General features: G+C 33.8%; 1 protein-coding gene across 1 annotated transcript in view; it reads left to right on the top strand.

The window, feature by feature from the left end:
• The window catches only part of lov (BTB/POZ domain-containing jim lovell protein), a 36,607-nt gene extending 24,635 nt beyond the window's left edge, over window positions 1–11,972 (top strand). Inside the window, exons 2-3 of the mRNA XM_073088770.1 lie at window positions 6,669–6,797; window positions 8,118–11,972. Of these exons, the coding sequence (XP_072944871.1) occupies window positions 6,669–6,797; window positions 8,118–8,758 (770 nt within the window). The 3' untranslated portion in view covers window positions 8,759–11,972. The remainder of the gene's footprint in view (window positions 1–6,668; window positions 6,798–8,117) is intronic.
• Window positions 11,973–18,527: the final 6,555 nt, after the last annotated feature.

The following is an 18,527-nucleotide window of genomic DNA, read 5'->3' as shown; positions in this document are numbered from 1 at the left end:
TACCTTTATTGTCCTCACGGTCGAAGGAAACAACTTTTTACATACAACAAATTGTTGTCGCAAACAATTGCTTATATAACTGTCAAGACAAAGGAAATAATCTACATTATTTACCTTAGCTTTCGAACAATCGTAACCGCAAAGAAAACCGTATGACACAATCAGTTATGGAGAGGTCGGGTACGGGAAATTAGGTTTTAATGTTACGATTTATAGAAATCTGACGGCATGGGCATGGGTAGTTTATGCAAAAGTGATGATATAAGGATATAAGGATTTTTAATTTAGAGAGACTACATGTCAGATATTGAATTACAAATAGGTAAGTACTGATCACTGCTAAATAACTATTTAAATACGTAAGCAATTATCGTATAGGGTAGATATACTTTTCCTAGAAAACTATTAAAATTGGATTATATAACTACTTATACCTACATATCATTCGCTGAACAAAATGGAGAAATCAATACTAAATCGAACGGAAACCTTGTTCTAACGTTATAATAATATTCACAGGGATTTCCGTGAAAACGCGATATAAATCACCTGTGACAACATATCTATGTTTAATATATGTATTTGGTGAGACCAGAACATAACTTATAACTAGACGTCATATCTGCTCAGCTCAGATCCCTATCGTTATTTTTGTCCAATTTCCTATACGAATGTGGGCTTATTGATTGTGGGTTATTATGCAAAGTGACTATCGAGTAACGAGTGTCTTAACGAGTGACACGAATTAACGGTTAGTTAGATATTCTGGGCAATAAAACTTGGGAGCAAGTTGTGGCCAGTGCACCCACATATTACTAGGTCTAGATAGTTAGGAACATGTTTGAAAACGGCCGAGTGGAGAGTAGAATGCCGAGCGAAGACTATGGGAACATTTTAGTGTAATTTTGTCTGTCGATATGAAGTTTGATTAACACAACTCTTTAACATTCTCTTTCACAAAATGGTTGTTTAAAATGACAAATGACTAATGATCAATGTTATTACAATCGTTATGACATTGCTATCCTACTTCTAACGAATCGTATCATACCTTCAGCCCACAGAAATCTTAATCGGAACTACATGTTAGTGCGCTACCTATACAGATTTGGAATCAATGGGCTAGCTATTAACTCATTCCTTCGAATAATCCTACTCGCGATGGATTGCAGTTCGTTCGATTTTCTTGTTCCATCTAGATCACATTACCTTTAAGGCAGGTGGCAGTTTTAAAACTTAAAATTACATGTTATCTATACTTAAATTAAAACCATCGTCTATCGCTAGTCATATGCCTTATGCTAGTCGACTCAAATAACTTTACAGGCACTTGACTTCAATGCGTTTCTATCCACAAGTTTACGATTAATTGCAGGTGATTGACGAACAAATATCTAGGAAATGCAAAGTCAGGTGCGCTAGTAAAAGTAGACAATTGATGATATTGGCTTATATCATATAGTTACAACTTTGTTGTAGAAAAAAGACATCTGTTTTTAAGATAAGAGCTGTTTATAAATTCGACGCCGTATTTTAATTCGATTCTATTGAATTTAGCTCATCCCCCGCTCGTGATTATTATACGAAAGTCTCCGCGCAATGATTTAAATTTGGATCTTATATCATGAGGATCTAAAAACAGAAAACATTTCATTATAGGCATCATTGATTATAAGTTACATGATGCATGTGCCGCGGAGCGCCATCTGTTAGTGAATAGCCAAACGTACACTACCTCGGACTTTCTAACGATTGTAAGATGAAATATGTTAGGACTGTTATCGTAACTATTCCAATCTTATTACAGATATTATCAGACCAGAAGAAGTATTCGCATTTTGCAACATAAATGCCGTAAATAATTTGACTATTTTTTAAAGTTAATATAAATAGAGCGTTTCATAAAATAAACTTATTTACGAATAAGCTAAAAACTATGATTTCTTCTTATTAATAACATAACATATACTCTCTATATCGTAATTATAATAATGACATAATTATATGATTGCTAAGATCAGATCACAGCTCAGTGATTACCTACTACAGACTTTCCTATAATTCGACACCTACGTTATTTGTCAATCCTTGTCGTGTAACTTTAATACAGTTAAGTTTTTCCAACAAGACGCAACTGTTTTTCTAATTCAGTTTTTCTGTTACAACTTCAATAAACATTAGTTTATAATCCTAGCGTAAACGAGGTCAGGTAATTTAGTAAAAAATATAGTAGCGTTAGTTTTTTAATAATCGACTAAGTGCCTATGCTTATTACACCTAAACGTCTGAATCACACCTCCATGAACGACCTTAGAACACTTATTCATGGTGCGGTTTAAATTTAGAACGTCCTTGAAGTAAAATTATGACGATGTAATTTCGTTCGTTCTTTACTATTAAAGAATCATGAGCCTATGCTCATGTCACATTTTTTAAAGAAAACATCACTTTCTATAAGTAAAATTCTTTGGAAGGTTTTGAATTTGAATTGAATACTTATTATAACGATGTGTTTAGGTAGCTATGTACAAAATATGATATTTCGTAGTTTATTTTAATTATGTTTGCAGTTACCTACTTACCTCATTCTAAAAACGCTTCTATTCACCCCTGTATATAATGGTGACAAAAATTCTTTTACGCATTTTATTTTCTTTATATCTATATAATACAATTTTGTTTATTATAATAATTGAATTGATGTCTAAGAATTAGAGACACCTTAATAATATAAGATAAATACAATAATTCGCGAGTAAAATTTAATTTAACATTTTCTTGAATGTTTTAGTACATTTCTGTATGTAAGTTAAGAATTCGTTATAATTTATATGTTAACAAAGGAACTAAAACACCAAATCCAGACTTCCAGGTATTGCGCGTGATTTTGATTATAAAAATAAAACTGTTTGATATAAGTACCTAAAGCACAAAAATAGTAGTTTCCTGTTTGCAATCGTGCGTCCGCAAATATTACAGATTATAACTATGTATTTTATAAATTCTGATCAAAATAAAAGTAGCATAAATATGTAAAATAAATAAATAACCTGATACTTTGAAGAATATCGTGAATCGCATCACACGATTTGAAAGTATTAAACTATACACAATTGCTTCATAATCTCTAAACAAATCCACAATGAATCATTTGCAAGAATAACGAGAATTAAAAACAAAACCAAGTTAAGACGGGTATAGCGTCCCACAGATGTAAATAAGCATTTCTCGGCGAGGTGTCGTCCGTTGAACCAAATGCGACAAATCGATACCCGTCTTGCTTTATTGCGATCTTACTATCCTGTTCTTGTCGTAAAACCTCCCTACGATACGCAATTAGGTACCTAGTATTGCGTCTGGTATGAGATTTCTTTAATATCTACTAATTGGAAATTTTGTTTAAATCAAATTAATGTTTGTGACAAAATCAAGCGATTGTGTTCCTCTTGTCGCGCCAACTTTAAATCAACTTGAAACTCATGCAAACTACCCACAAAACAATACAATCGTATTTTATTGTAACTACATTACTACTATTACATATCTTACTCAACAGAAAGTGTCGTAAAGTTTACATTCATAATTTTAATTCATATATTACCTTTATCCCATTAAAGTAGCAAATCAACATTTTTTTTATAATATAGGAGTAGCGACGAGCATGAAGTCCACCTGATGGTAAGTGGCTACTGTCGCCCATGGACATCTGTAATCAACCATAGATAGGATTAGATATTCCTACCTGATGTCGGCCACAGATGCGCCGCTACCCCTGAGGACTACGCTGTAACGCCTCAGAAACATCTGTCTCCCTTACCACACCCTTCAAACCGGAACACAGCAGCCTAACACTGCTGTTATTAGGTAGAAATAGGTGTGGCGGTGGTGCCGCCGGAGTCGAACCACAAAGGGTTCTACCACCTTCAGACTGGCCATCTAATATTAAGTGGTCACTGTTACGTATGGCGATGTGTAAACAGCTCCACATTGAATACCCTTCTACCGTTGCCACTCCTGAACTGCCGGCATCATCCACTTTTATGCGTGTCTCACTTTTTCATTTGTCCTCAATGAGGAATCAAATTCATAAATAGGACTCGACATATATTGTCACGAGATTATATGAAACTGGATGACATGAAGTTTTTATAATTGGGAACTTTTTTATAAGTCAAGTGCAAAATACGTTTTGTTTTCATTTTTACATTCATTCTTTTTTTCATTTCACATTAAGTGCAAGTTATTAGCATTTTTAAAATATTAGCGTACAATACGTCAAATTTAAATAAAATATCGTCAATTAGGAAAAAACATCTAACTCTAACATACATAACAATATATTTCCACCTATATAACGTAAACCTTCACTTAACCGAATATTATAAAAAACACTCAAAGAAATGACTAAAGTAAAAAAAGTTAACAACTTCTACGAAGCCCATTGTAAATGACAAATCTGTCGATTGACACAATTCATTCATATTACAGTACAATATAATTTATTGTATAACACTATTAAACGGACATACAACACGGATATACGATAGGTATGAAACTATGAACGCCTACCACTTTATTGAATAAAACATTTGCCACAATTTAACCCGCAAACAAAAAAATACTATTAAATATATCAATCATGGTTAGGTAGGTACCTACTTATAAATCATGAATGAACATCATTTCTTAGAACGAGACGGAGTAGACCACTATACATATTATATACCTACAATACGTACTTATAATATAATTTGTAATTGTCATTTTAGTATTCCTTACAATCCATTTAACAATAAATAAGTTATAAAAAATAAACAAAAATTAACCTAAAACCTATTCTAGCAATAGACATTATGATATTTATTATAATAATTGAAAAGACACCTTCGAGATTCAAGAACGAGTAACGCCATCTAGTGTCGAGTAGCCATAAACAAGAAAAGCTTTTGCCTACTTTAATACTGTACGCTGCACGGAAGAATGAAAACTTGTGTCATTCTGTTTAAAATTTATAATTGTTATAAGTACGTTTATTTTACCTTTAACTTTTATTGTTTAATTAAACGCTTAAAAATTCATAGGTAGGTACTTCTATGTAATTACAGAGAATTTAGTGTCCTACATGAACCATCTTGAATTTTTTTCTTAGGTATATTTTCAGTATTAGTATTATATCTTTATACTTTCTCGGTCATAAAATGTCAAACGCCAATAATATAAATTCAACATAGTTTATTTTTCAAATTAAGAACGGAACATTAAAAATAATGTCCTTGCTTTAATATTAAGTAATTAAGTAAACCTATCATATTCTTACTCTCAAATAGCATAGGAATATTAAATAGATATACTTTTACAATTTATGTTAGATGGCTTTGCTCGTCGAGTGTCTCTCGTAAAGCTTTTAGATATTTTTCTATTTAATAGGCATTTTGGGACAAAAAATACCCTACGTCAATACTTATCTTCTATTTGTTTTAAAGTTCTATACCAATCTATCCAAAAAAATTGAAGTTTAGTCATTTAACAAAGGAAATTAAAAACATATATTTTTCTTTAGTTTTATTTAGATTTCGTGCACTAAAATAAACAGCTTAGAATTTTAAATGAAATTTATTTTGGAAATACATACAGACATTTAAATTAAGCTTCCTTGTATCAATCTATAGATATTAAATCGATCGGTTTATAGTACGTAATTAGAAAACATGTCCTGAGCGTTTAAACCTTGATTAATCAATCAGCGGTAATCAAACGTTGTACATACATTTAGCCTATTTACATAGCGAAATGTTTCATAATTCTGCAGGCAACCTATCTGGAAATGACCATAGCTTTGTAGCGCCGATGTATTGCAAACAATATTTAAATTAAGCAACACCAAGCGCTGTCGGTTTTATTGACAGTGAATACTATCAAATTTTATTATTCAATTATATAATTGAATACAATTATACATTATTTTAATAAGTAGATACTTAAGTAATATAGGTACCTTCCTTATTACAAGTAAGTACGGAATGTAAAGGCGCATCCTATTGTGACTAACAAGACAAGGGATCCTATGTATGTATGCGTTTAGATATCCCTGGAATTATTTAAATGAATAATTTTGATAACTAATTATTATTTTATTAAATAAAATCGTGATAACTGGGGTTTTAAAACAACTACTCCAGCACCGTGGCCGAATATGAAACTGTATAAATAATGCTGATATAAAGCATTGAGGAGATGGTGACAGCGCTACGCTTTTCTGTCATAAACCAGTAAATATCTAGTTTGAAGTCTATCACCCCTACGAGCCACTAGTGGCTAATTATCTCCCTTATCAAGTTTACTTATTAACACAATTTATAAAAACGTTCGGAAAACTAAAACAGTAGTAGGTAGCTGGATTCATCTAAAGTTTTAAACTAAATAAAATATGTTTTTAAGTTATATATTTTTGTCTGTAATATCACACGAGAATATCAGACGGCCAGTGTGGCCGCGTTTCCGTGGTTACTAGTTTTTTTTTAACTGATTTGCGTTTGGCTGCAATCTTACCTGATGTTAAGTAAGATGCAGCCTTGGACAAAACACGCTTGCCTAGAAGTAGCTTATTCACCCTTGTTTAAAACATAATTGTATGAGTGACATATGTGTAACAGTGTGTATTGTTCCAGTGTTCGGCATCGACTCCCCCCTGGGTCTGTTCCCGCCGGGCATGGAGCACAAGATGTACCCGCTGATGGACGTGGAGCACCGCGCGCCGCCCCTCGACGCGCAACTCTTCACCAACGTCAAAAAGAAATGTTAGTACCACTCAGTCTTTTGGTAATTGATTTAGTGTGAAATGTGAGCTGTACAAATCAAAGTGAATTTTTTTTGACTAATGTTTTTAATCTCTTTATCGTAATCGTATTTAAAAGTTTTTGGTTGGCATGTATATAAATAAATTTTCAATGTTATCAACATAATAAGAAACCTTTATTTCTTCATGTCTCTAAAAGCTCTCAAGTCGTGAATATTTTCGTATCTTTACTGTAATTAAGGAAACAATCAGTAATACTTCATTGAATTAAATTTTCTTAGTAGACATTGTTTACAATTCACAAAGAAACCGCGTTATCTTTTCAGATTGTTCTGAATTCGAAGCGTACAGATTTTAATCTCGAGCTGTAACGTACAAAATGTTTCCCGTTGTGATTTAGTCGATGCTCGCCGTGCAGTAAGTAAAATGTATCGGAGTGCATTTAATATTGAGCAACAATAGGCCGAGCCAATAATAGTAATGCGCAAACTAGGACTGCATCCCATCACACATCTCCGTGGCGTGGTCTCGCAATCGCATCGCGCAAAATGTTAAACGACCATTGTTTCCCGGCGAATGTTTATTAAGACGATCTGATATCGTATCGCATAGGGGAACAGACGCCGAGTCTAACGTGTGCTTTCAATGCGCTGGTCGCCGCGCTCGACACAATAGTCGCCGATCGATTAGCGCCCATCGCTCGAGACTCGAGACTCGAGACGACACATGCATGCCGATGCTCGCTTGTAAAATGCTAACGAACCCGCCTTCGAATGGAAAACGTCTTTTTAATTTTCCTCGCTGCGGGCCAACCTCGCGTGACCCGCGACGACTATTAAAAGAAAAACTAATTTCCATAATGAAATATCATTCCGACCGTAATCCGAATCGTTCCTCGAATTATCTGATCGGAATCGAGTTAACGTGATCCGATGAAATTATAAAACTATAAAGTTACGCGGGGCGACGTCGCCGGCGTATGCACGTCCGCTTTTCTTTTTGACAAATCCGCCGTAATAGTCGCGTGCCCGCGCCGAATTAATGACGAATCCGGCGTGTCGCCGCAACCCGCTCATTTCGGTCGTGTGTCGCCGCCGCACCGAGTTATGGCTCCGTCGAAACACGGTTATTAGATAGTTGTGCATTCGGTAATCGGTAATGCCGTCGCGGCGCGGCACACGGCACATGTCGTGCCTGCACCGCCTGCACTCGTAAATAACTAAACTTTAACTCCGTAACGTAATTAGCGAGCTTAACGTTTCGTCGAGCACGAAACGGCAGACATCTTCATAGTTTTCTAATTTATAACGTTTGTTATCAGGGCGACCGAAGGGGCAACACAGCGCGCCGCGCGGCGGCCCGCCTCGCTCCTGGACGAACGCCGAGCTGACGGAGGCGCTGCAACACGTGTGGAACAAGAAGATGACTACGAGCCAGGCTTCGAGAATTTTCGGCATCCCGTACAACTCGTTGCTCATGTACGTGCGGGGTAAATACGGCAAGAGCCTCAAACTGGAACAGCTACGGAAAGATTGCATCGGCGGCCCCCTGGACGTACTGAACCTCAACTCCGGCAACAACAACAACAACCACCCGAACAAGCACCAACACGACAAGGACGACCACCAGAACGCGAGCCAAAGACCGGCGAGTTCCGAACCGGACATCGCCTCGAATCCCATGTTCAACCCGTTCCAGCAAGGGTTCTACCCGGAGTTCCCGCCGGGGTTCCCGATGCCGCTGAATATGCTGCACTTGCTGCCGCCGAGCGAGAAAGCGAGAGAGCTATATCAGTCGATGCCCATGGCCTTGGACTCGCTGTCGGGGGTGACGAAGGAGGAGGACTGCAAGAGCGACCGGTCGAAGGAGAACTCCGCGGACGAGGAGGGCGACCCGTACCGCGCGCCCGCGCACCACGCGCCCGACACGCGCACGCTACTGCACCACAACGGGCAGGACTAGGCCCGCGATCTTCCATTTCTAGCTTATACTTCACTGCACCGTACCTCTTTTACTAATCTCCCCTCCGGTACGCGTTTTCCTAACGCCATTCTTTCGCTCGCGAAAAATGTATGTGAATGAGCAGCTGTTGGGGTAACCTTTATGAGTGTGGACGCGAGTCGCGTAGGTGCGCTACGAGTGGAAGGCCACTGTGAACCTGAAGTTGCGTCTGTGTATCGGGTTGCATAATTAGGCTTGAAATTAAAATTTCGTGTGCAATATTCCCAACTTACGCCTCGAATATAAGGCGTAAATTTCAGGTTCATTAGGTTTTAAATTTATTATTATTTACATCACGATTATTTGGAAACCTTCGGCGCTCGGCAGCGAGCGACGTCCATGTTTAAATTAGTTAAATTTATATCTAAAGATGTGTTAATATTGTAAATGTATATTTAAAGTCGCGTAAGTGATAGGCGATAGTTTATTTCGAAGGAGTGCAATAAGTATGAAAGGTGTTGTGATTGTTATAGTTAAATCGTATCGTTTCACGCGACGATGTATTCTTTTTATTGTTGACATTCCATTGAAACATTCCCTCTTTATAATTTCTAGATGTAATTCCATATCACTTAGTCTCTAAGATTTTTCCTACGAAAAGTCTATTCTCAAATGAATTCTTGCCTATATTATTATCTTCTCTGTTAATACGATTCCGATGTAGATATATGTTACATGTGCGAGTTGACTTCTGCATTTCACCAAAGTTTGTAAAATATTTCGTAATAATAGTTATATATTCGATGATAAACAATTTTAATTGTAAATAGTTAACGATAAATTAATTGGAATTAAATTTGAATTAACCATTAAATAAGCAGACATTAAGTGTCTAAAATGGTAAATAGTAGTGTATTTGTAATTGTTGTAGTATTAGTGAAGTAACAGTCAACTGTTAGGCATCGACATGTCGATAGATGACAGACGTCATTAGGGGGATCCGCGACGCACTAGTCACAGGCACACACTATAAATACCAAACCCACAACAGTTTATTCCGAGTAAAGTTGAATTAAAGTCAGTAAAGTAAATCGAACTCCAAATCCGATCGCAATCTGCGAGGAAAACGAGCTGTGCTACGAGGCCTATCGAATAACGGAAAAAGCGCCAAGAAACAATGCAGTATCCGAATGTCATGTACTCGTACATTGTACATCACGGTTCGAACGCGATACCGACGCGGAGTTCGTGATTCCACGGCTCGGACGAATCCGTAACTATTCGGGTGGTCCCGATTGCATCGTGACGTAAGCAGTTTTATGATTACAGATTACAAAAACAAAGACCACAACGACAACATTATTGATAAAACGTATTATAGCCAACATCGGAAAGACAGTGCGCGCCAGGTTTAGACAAATAAAATATCTGCACTCAATGTTCAAATAAAAAGGAGCTTTCAAGATTTTAGTGAATATTAAAGTTAGAGTAAATCGAGGTTCAATCCTATCTGGCTTTAGATAATTGTATACAATGATTTCTTAATAAATTAGATATACACCCAGTGTGGATGAATCGCGAGTCGTAAACGGTTTACCTTTGTAAGTCAGTAGAATTACTTTACACATCACTATTTCTAGTTATGTTTAAAACGTTTCTCTGTTAAACAGTCTCACGTACATACATTCCCATGTCTCTTACAGTATTTACACTGAGTTGTTTGTAGAAAAATCGATTGAAAAAATATTCAAAGCGACTTCCGAGAACGAATCATTGACATTAACTTATTGAATTAAATTAACTATAGTCGTCGGTACATATTACGGAACTCTCACTGAATAACTCTAACTGAAGACTGAACACTATTTACGACTCTATTTTGTATAATTGTACATTACACTAATCACAGTATCCGAGCAGCGACGAGAGCAAACAGTAGTCTCGCACCTAGTGTCACGTCATTATAACAATATTATCATTACAGGGATTTTATATATTAACGAATTGTATTGAATATGTACCTATAGTTTTACAGATCAGATGTTTATTGCTTTTTCTATATTTTCGTTTCGCTAAAATCGAGATGTTACCGGGGAATCGACGAGTCGATTTCGATAAATTTCACTGCATTTCTGCGAGTGATAATGCAAAGTCGCATGTAATCTTTTGTAAAGTACTCGAATAAGATTATGATGAAGTTAACTGTAGTAAATTATTGATGTTCATTTCGTGACGTCTTCACTCGAAGGGGTAAATAAAATATTAAGTACATGTGCCAAAAATTACATTCAAATTTTAACTGTATTCTGTATCGGCAACGTTCCTTACGTGATTTTATTTGTGGCCTGTCGGTTTTGTTATTTACTTCAATTATATAGTAACATTTACATGTGTTGTGACTTGTGATTGCAGATTGTGTCGTCGATTTGTAGATTTTACCTAATTCGTACAAATTCAGCAGTATTAGAGTGATTTTGTTAAAGTTTTAATTGAGACGTTTTAATTAAGTTTTGTTATTTGTTAATATGTGCGACGATTGATGAAATTTTATTATTATGAGCACGTTTACTGATTTATTTTTAGACATGTATGAAGCCGTCTCCTTGTTAGCACGTTGCTACACAACGTAATCTCTGCGGCGGCCCGCACGGGCTCCAATGTTACCCTACGCGCTAATAGTGTTTATTTCCAATAAAATCTCAATAGAATCACTTTATAATTAAATACGTTATTATACGGCACCGTTATCATTGTAAGAATATATAATATAATATATTAAAGACGATTTTTATCAGGAGCCAAATCTAAGGACGTAAAGTGTAATAGGTACATAAATTTTAAGACTACGTATTTTAGTTCGTAAAACTTGTGATTGTGTTATGTTAGTAAAATTCAAATATTTAGTTCCTTCACTTTTGTTACGAGTATTTATAAATTGTAATTGAAATGATTTAGCTCTTAGAATAATTGTTCTCTCCGATAAAGAGTATAATTAATTATAAGTTGTGTAATTTAATTTGTTGTATTTTGCCTAATATAATGACAAATTAAATTAAATGATATCGTTACATTAGGGTGTAAAAAAGATTATCTATTTGATCTTAAATAATACGAAGAAATATTTATGTTCTAGTACCATTCTATCGTGTAATTGAAATTGAAATGATGGAGCGATGTAGTAAAATTCGTTTACGGTCACCGACGTAAAGTGTAAAAAATAAAAATATGAAATACCGCTTGGCTGTTTTATTGTGCCGACTCGCCTTTCGCCGCCCACAAACACCTCCTACGTTTTTTTCAAACTCCCGAAGTTCTGACCAAACCGTGGCTAAACGCTGCACTCTTTTTATTTCTGTGTCATGTATCCAAAGATACTTAAGCCTGTTAAAAAAAAAACCTATGAAATTTCAAATATAATGTAGATTGTGAACGTCAAAAAAACATGCAGTTCGAAATACTCAATACTACAAGTTTCAATATGAAACTGAGGAATTCGCTTGTCGTTAGCTGCTGTGGCATGTAAAAAGTTATATGAATATTAATTCACAATATAAAATTTATTATTTGTAGTGTCGAAGTTGTAATCTGTTAAATTTAACCAATTTAGGACTGCAATGGAACTGCCTGCGGCAACTACGATGGGTTTATCTGGACTGTCATACTCATCTATTTATTCATACAAAAGAATATGCAATTGATTGCGAGTACTACAAATATCTGACCGAATAGGTATTTTATGATGTATTTTCTGAATAGTATTAATTATGATGAAAATTTTATACCGTTATAATGATTAATTCAGAAAAAATCGCAGTATTAATAACCTAAAATCATATTTTTCAAATCTCCTACAGTTTATAATATTATAATGCAAAATGTACCAGGATATCCTGGTACATTTTGCTGCTTGCTTTAAGCTTAATTTGAATCCAAAAAGCTTTTAGATTGAAGACTCTTGACTATGATCCCCTGGTACTTTATAGTCTGAAAATCGATAATCTTCCTAAACAATCAACTACTCTTTTGAATTTAAATTTGAAACTACTCACATACATTAATAATATTAATCTACCCTAAACAAAATTAGAATTGCAGCGCATATACTAGTACCATAAGACAAAAAAGTTGTATTATCCACAGAAACCAGATTTTTACCATATATAAATTTAAAATTAACTAATAGTATATTAACTATTTTTTTAAACTGCGACCTGCTATGTAGCTTCAGTTGATTATTATTTACCTAGCTATTATTTTAGGTAATTGGGAGATGGGAGATGGACACAATAAAACACAGAGATGATTATCACATGAACTTATACCCTTTTATTTTCAGTTTAATTAATTTAATACCATCTATAAATACAAAATTATACTAACGATAACGGTGGTTGCTGATTGCTTTCAAAACCTCTTCAAACATGAATTTGAGCAAATGCAAGCAGATTACTTAGTTATACAATATAAATTACCGAGTAACACTTGCAGATTACATTTGTACAAATATATTGGTTTCTTGTGTTTATGGACTGAAAATGAATTATGAAACTGATATTTTATCCCCTCAAAAACAGTTTATATTGTAAGACACAGTACCACATAGTATTTTTTTACAATTCTTAAGCAAATTCGGACAAAACGAATGTGATCCGAAATTGTAATTCATACACATAAGTTTAATGTAATACCATCTTTCAGAGACCTTTTATGTTGTATTACAAAATTCAATTGCGTATACGCATATTATACTGATTTATATGTCGTTATTCTTATATTTTATATTTACCTACCTACGTTCAATATGACAAACGTCGTGAGTTGTGCGTTTACCTTACCTTACCTTTATTGGTCCATTGCTTATTAATTTACAAAAAAAATCGCTTATGCTATAGATGTTAGCTCGAAATCTGGACAGATATTTAAGGAATCTACACCATTCGATTATTGTGAGGATAGAGATAGACAGGTATCAATTTTATTAAGGTACCAACTGTGATTATGTATTAAACATGAAATCAAACATTGTAGATAAAAAATACATTAAAAAGTTGTGTTTACTGTTGAAATTAATTGGCAATATCTTTTCAATTTTTATGTGAAATCCAAATTAAATAAACAAGTTTCCGTCAAAAGAAAATACAGTTATTACAGCACCGAAATTGCATTAGAGAAAGGGCGGTCCTAATTAAAAATTATTGAAAAGGGCTCGAGGCAACCTTATGTAGTTATAACAAACAAAAAACGTATATGGTAATTGAGTCTACTGATCGAATTATGATCGAACTATTGTTACAGTTAACGCAAAATAAAAATTAATTTGAGAGTAAACAGTAGTTGTAACGGCATCTCTCTCAGATTAGATTAACCAATTCAAGTTATTGAGATTTTATTAATATTTTGTTCAACAATGATTGATTTTGGTACAAATTTTTGAATACTACTATACTTTTGAATACTAATTTTGAATACATACATTCTGTGCTTCAAAATCTAACTGCATAAGGACTGCATAAAGGTACAATATGAACACGCAGACCAGCTGATATTCAACTACTAATACTATTCAACCTATGAGAAATTCTCCATGAAATCATTACACATTGTATTGAAACTATATGGATTCAGTACAAATTCTGCTGTAACTACTTCTACTCTGTACAACGACACAATGCCACTGATGTAACGTGGACACCGATCTTTGGTATCGTTTTATTCAGGAATAAAAAGGTTTCCTCAGAACATATCATGAGCATCTTGGCGTTTGATATACATATCTAACTCTGTGGCGACTTTTCGCAACTCAACAAGAGATGGCGCCACTAGTATTTTTGAATCCTCCTGTATGAAGTTTTCTTAACATCTTAAATATACATACAAGTACCAAACTAAGATTATGGAAGCATAATTGTTCCTCAAACATGTTTAACACCATTATTTCAATACATACGAGAGGGAATTGTGACTGCGGATTATGTGATGATGACCACGTCAGGGTCATCAGTCGTTAATAACCTGTAAGCTGCAAGTGTTCTCGGCATAAAATTCGTTATACAATCTTACAAGGATGTGCATACAGTTTATAGAGTACATCCGATAACTATCACAATAACTTTTCATTATTTTAACACCAATTAGATAATTCGTCGGAAAATGGCAGTGATAGATTATACTTTATACTATTTTATAATACACTCAGAAGTACGTAGTCTGTATAGTGTATACACAAGAGTCCTGCGTCCGAAATGCAATCATTAACAAACATTGACTAAGTAATCGGATAGGCTCCAAATTGGTAATTGGTAATCATTTTTCCTACGTACATACGCTTTTAAACTTACTATGCGTGGGCGGAGGACTGCTTTTCAAATACGCAAGATCTTTTTCACAAGACTTGTCTTGGAGTGGAGTCTTTACAATACCTTGTCAATGGTAACAAATAAAATAAACAATCTTTCATATTAACACAACACGTACATTTCTATACAATTTGGACAAATGAACACAGAGGATACAATTCAAACTAATTCCGAACGCAGAACGTTTTAAGGCAATCACTTATATATTTAATTATTTTAGGCAAATTTATTTCTTCTATGGCAATAGTAAATTCTTCGAGGACTTAGAATATAAAAAATAAGTAGAAACCGCGTCATACGAATACATTAGCAACCATTTAAGACGCCGTTTCGGCACCTTTTTCTAATTAATTCTAAAAGCAAATTTAAGAACAAATCTGATTTCATCAAAACTTTACCGAGATAACTTCTTCACTTTTCTTATGAACGCATTCTATGTATGTACATATTTTCTATATTCTAAGGTATAGGTACATTATATTACAGGATTCCTAGTCGGAAGTTGGGTAACTATTATAATTATATAAGTTGTTTGTTTTTTGTTTATCACACTGAATATACTGGTATCAGTATAGAGAATATTGAGTGTTGCACACATTTATAATATTTGCTTATTTACATGGATAGATACGTTGGCCTGTGTGTGTATAGAAAATAAGTTTTATTTCACACTATCGAAATGAAGGAACATGTTTTTGTACGAATGAATTCCAGATTTTTTACTCTATTATTAAAAAGATCAAATCTCTATAAGTACTTTATACGTAATATTGTTTATAGCTGACTAATTTGTAAAGGTACTAAATCTAAGCATTTGACATTCTGCATATATTGTTTTATTCTCATATAGGCCAGCGTTTCTTTAATAATGAAGATGAAAATATTAATGCCGGGTTTACATGAGACTAATTTTGAAAATATACATACATTATTAATCCATACATACATATAGATAAATACATGCAAAGAAAGAGAAGACTGTTAATATATACTACACTATAATATCTTGCTATTCGAAATACTACTGTCTTGAAAAACCATCCAAATGTAAACCCGGCACTAAATAAAGAACTCTCATCATGTGAGAACTATTTCTCTTCCTTCCTATACCAAAATACTTAAACGAAATCGTACTTAAGTACACAGAAGGCTTCGCTTAAACAAATACATACAAGGAAGAGAATTTACATATTCTTAAATATAACTATTTATTTCAATGACGGATCTGTAGTTAATATATTTAATGTTCGTAAAATATAAACGGCTCTAGCAGACTGGCTACTTCTATCAACGGCGATTTGCGTTCCAAGCAACTAAAACGTGATTTTTGACTACCTGTTGCATTCGTTTTACGATATCGCATATTACAAACGTAAGTTTTAGCGATTGCCGACGTCATTATCTTGCGACTAATTGCGTCACATTGCTTTTGAAGAAGATATTCTAAGATCGCTGATCGCAGCGACAGGCGTTTTTATGACAGCCGTGTGAAGCATTCGATCGCTGCATTTAACTTTCGAAAAACAACTAAACTGTCGATCGCGGCTGCTAAAAGCAAATAATCTGCGAGGGCCTTAAATTATAATCTGAGATTTATAATGAGAAAAGTTTTAAAAATAAACATTATAAATTAATTTCTAATTTTTTCCCAGTAATGAAATCATGGTTTGTGCCTTACATTTTGTGGACATATTAAGACAAACAATAAATGTACATGATACTAATGAAATAAACATACAATTGGTAGCTTCTTGCAAACAAAGTTCTGCTTTTCAATCTGGTTTCATAAGAATAATGTTTAACAAAAAGTTCGTGATTTATATACGGTGAACATGGATACATGTAAAACGGCCTCAATAATTTGTTTAAACCGTGTGTAAATAACATAGTACCATTGAACAAAAGGACATCGGGTCTATAAATATTAGCGAAAAAAAGTCGAATAAAAAATAATTGAACTCAATTTTGAGCGACACAATACGCTCATATTATTCCATATGTTTTCAACTTTTGCAGCCAATTTTGCATAATTATATTAAACTTTGTATAATTTAATTATTCATGTTATTCGATGATAGAGCAAATGAGGACAACCCCACCATTGTATCACTTGAAGATGGGGTGTTTTAACATAGATCCGTAGACCAGTATTTGTAGGTCACTCATAAGTCATGATATACCAAACTACATTGTATATAGAATATTCGTTGCTGCATTTCGCATAAGTTTCGACAGTTTCCTTACACTATGTTAACACTTAGAAAAGTTACCGACACATATAGACGACATAGTATTAAAAATCATATATCTTTCAATTTTAATACTATAATAAATATATACAGATTATAGATACGTTTTCGAAAACATATAAATCGTTTCTGAATAGATATTTTTGAAATAGTTTGTCTAACAAATTGTGGTTATTAAATGGTAATTGGTCAGTTTAATTATTATAGAAAAATAATTCTTGGGGTATAAAGGTGCTTACGTTTTGGTAATCTAATGTAACTAAAATTTACTGTAGAGAGATAGAATTATCCGATTTGGTTGTAATTTTAACTAAAATAAAAGAAATGTAACATACAACACTATATATTATTATCGTGTATAAAAGTTAGTAATACGTTTGTTAGATAAAAGAAAATCGAATTAATCTTACGTGTACAATTAATTTGTATACATCGGTAACATTATTGCCAACACACGCCAAATTTGTTCGTCAAATCTTAAACTGCGTAAAAATTAGATTCATTCCCAATAATTAACTTTTATTCTAAAACATTCTTAATTTACCAAGTAATAAATCTACATCCGAATTTTGTTCCGGCTTACTAAATAATTTAAATATAATAATGAAATTATATTAGTATTTAATCTACGGTTAGCGAAAGACAATTTTATTGACATTAGTATTAATTTTAATCAATCATATCTAAACGCCAAATTGCAAAAAAATCAACAATATTAAATTAAACCCAAGAAACAAAAAAATATATAATGCTTAGACGTTGCAATTTGCAATTATATTTTTGTCCCTTTTTAACAAATACGACAATAAGTGAATAAGTAAGGGACATAAACCCATTACGATACATGTCATTGTGTCACCTCCAATAATCTTATTAGGAGTTTGGTTATCCGTCTATGGTTCGAACAGACCTTTAAAAGCGTGCCAACGGAAAGCACGTTCCCTTTAAATTTCTTTGTTAGCGAACACTTTCCATCACGAATACGTCATCGCGTCTACGTACAACCTTAGACAATAATACTCGTTATAATGCCCTGTGAGCAGTTATCAGCTTTGATACTTTAATAAATACACTGATTTTATTATTCGGGATCTGAGGCAGGGACTTCGATTCATATAATCCATTTTAAACTAATCAAGACTATATTTAGTTAACGTCAATTTCACTTAAAAAAGGTCACCGAAT

Source organism: Epargyreus clarus, unplaced genomic scaffold, assembly GCF_041222505.1.
Source record: "Epargyreus clarus isolate Ecla_fem2 unplaced genomic scaffold, WU_Ecla_fem_2.2 ptg000027l, whole genome shotgun sequence".
Classification (NCBI taxonomy): domain Eukaryota; kingdom Metazoa; phylum Arthropoda; class Insecta; order Lepidoptera; family Hesperiidae; genus Epargyreus; species Epargyreus clarus.
Note: the sequence above shows the minus strand (reverse complement) of the source record. Positions and strands in the feature narration are given on the sequence as shown.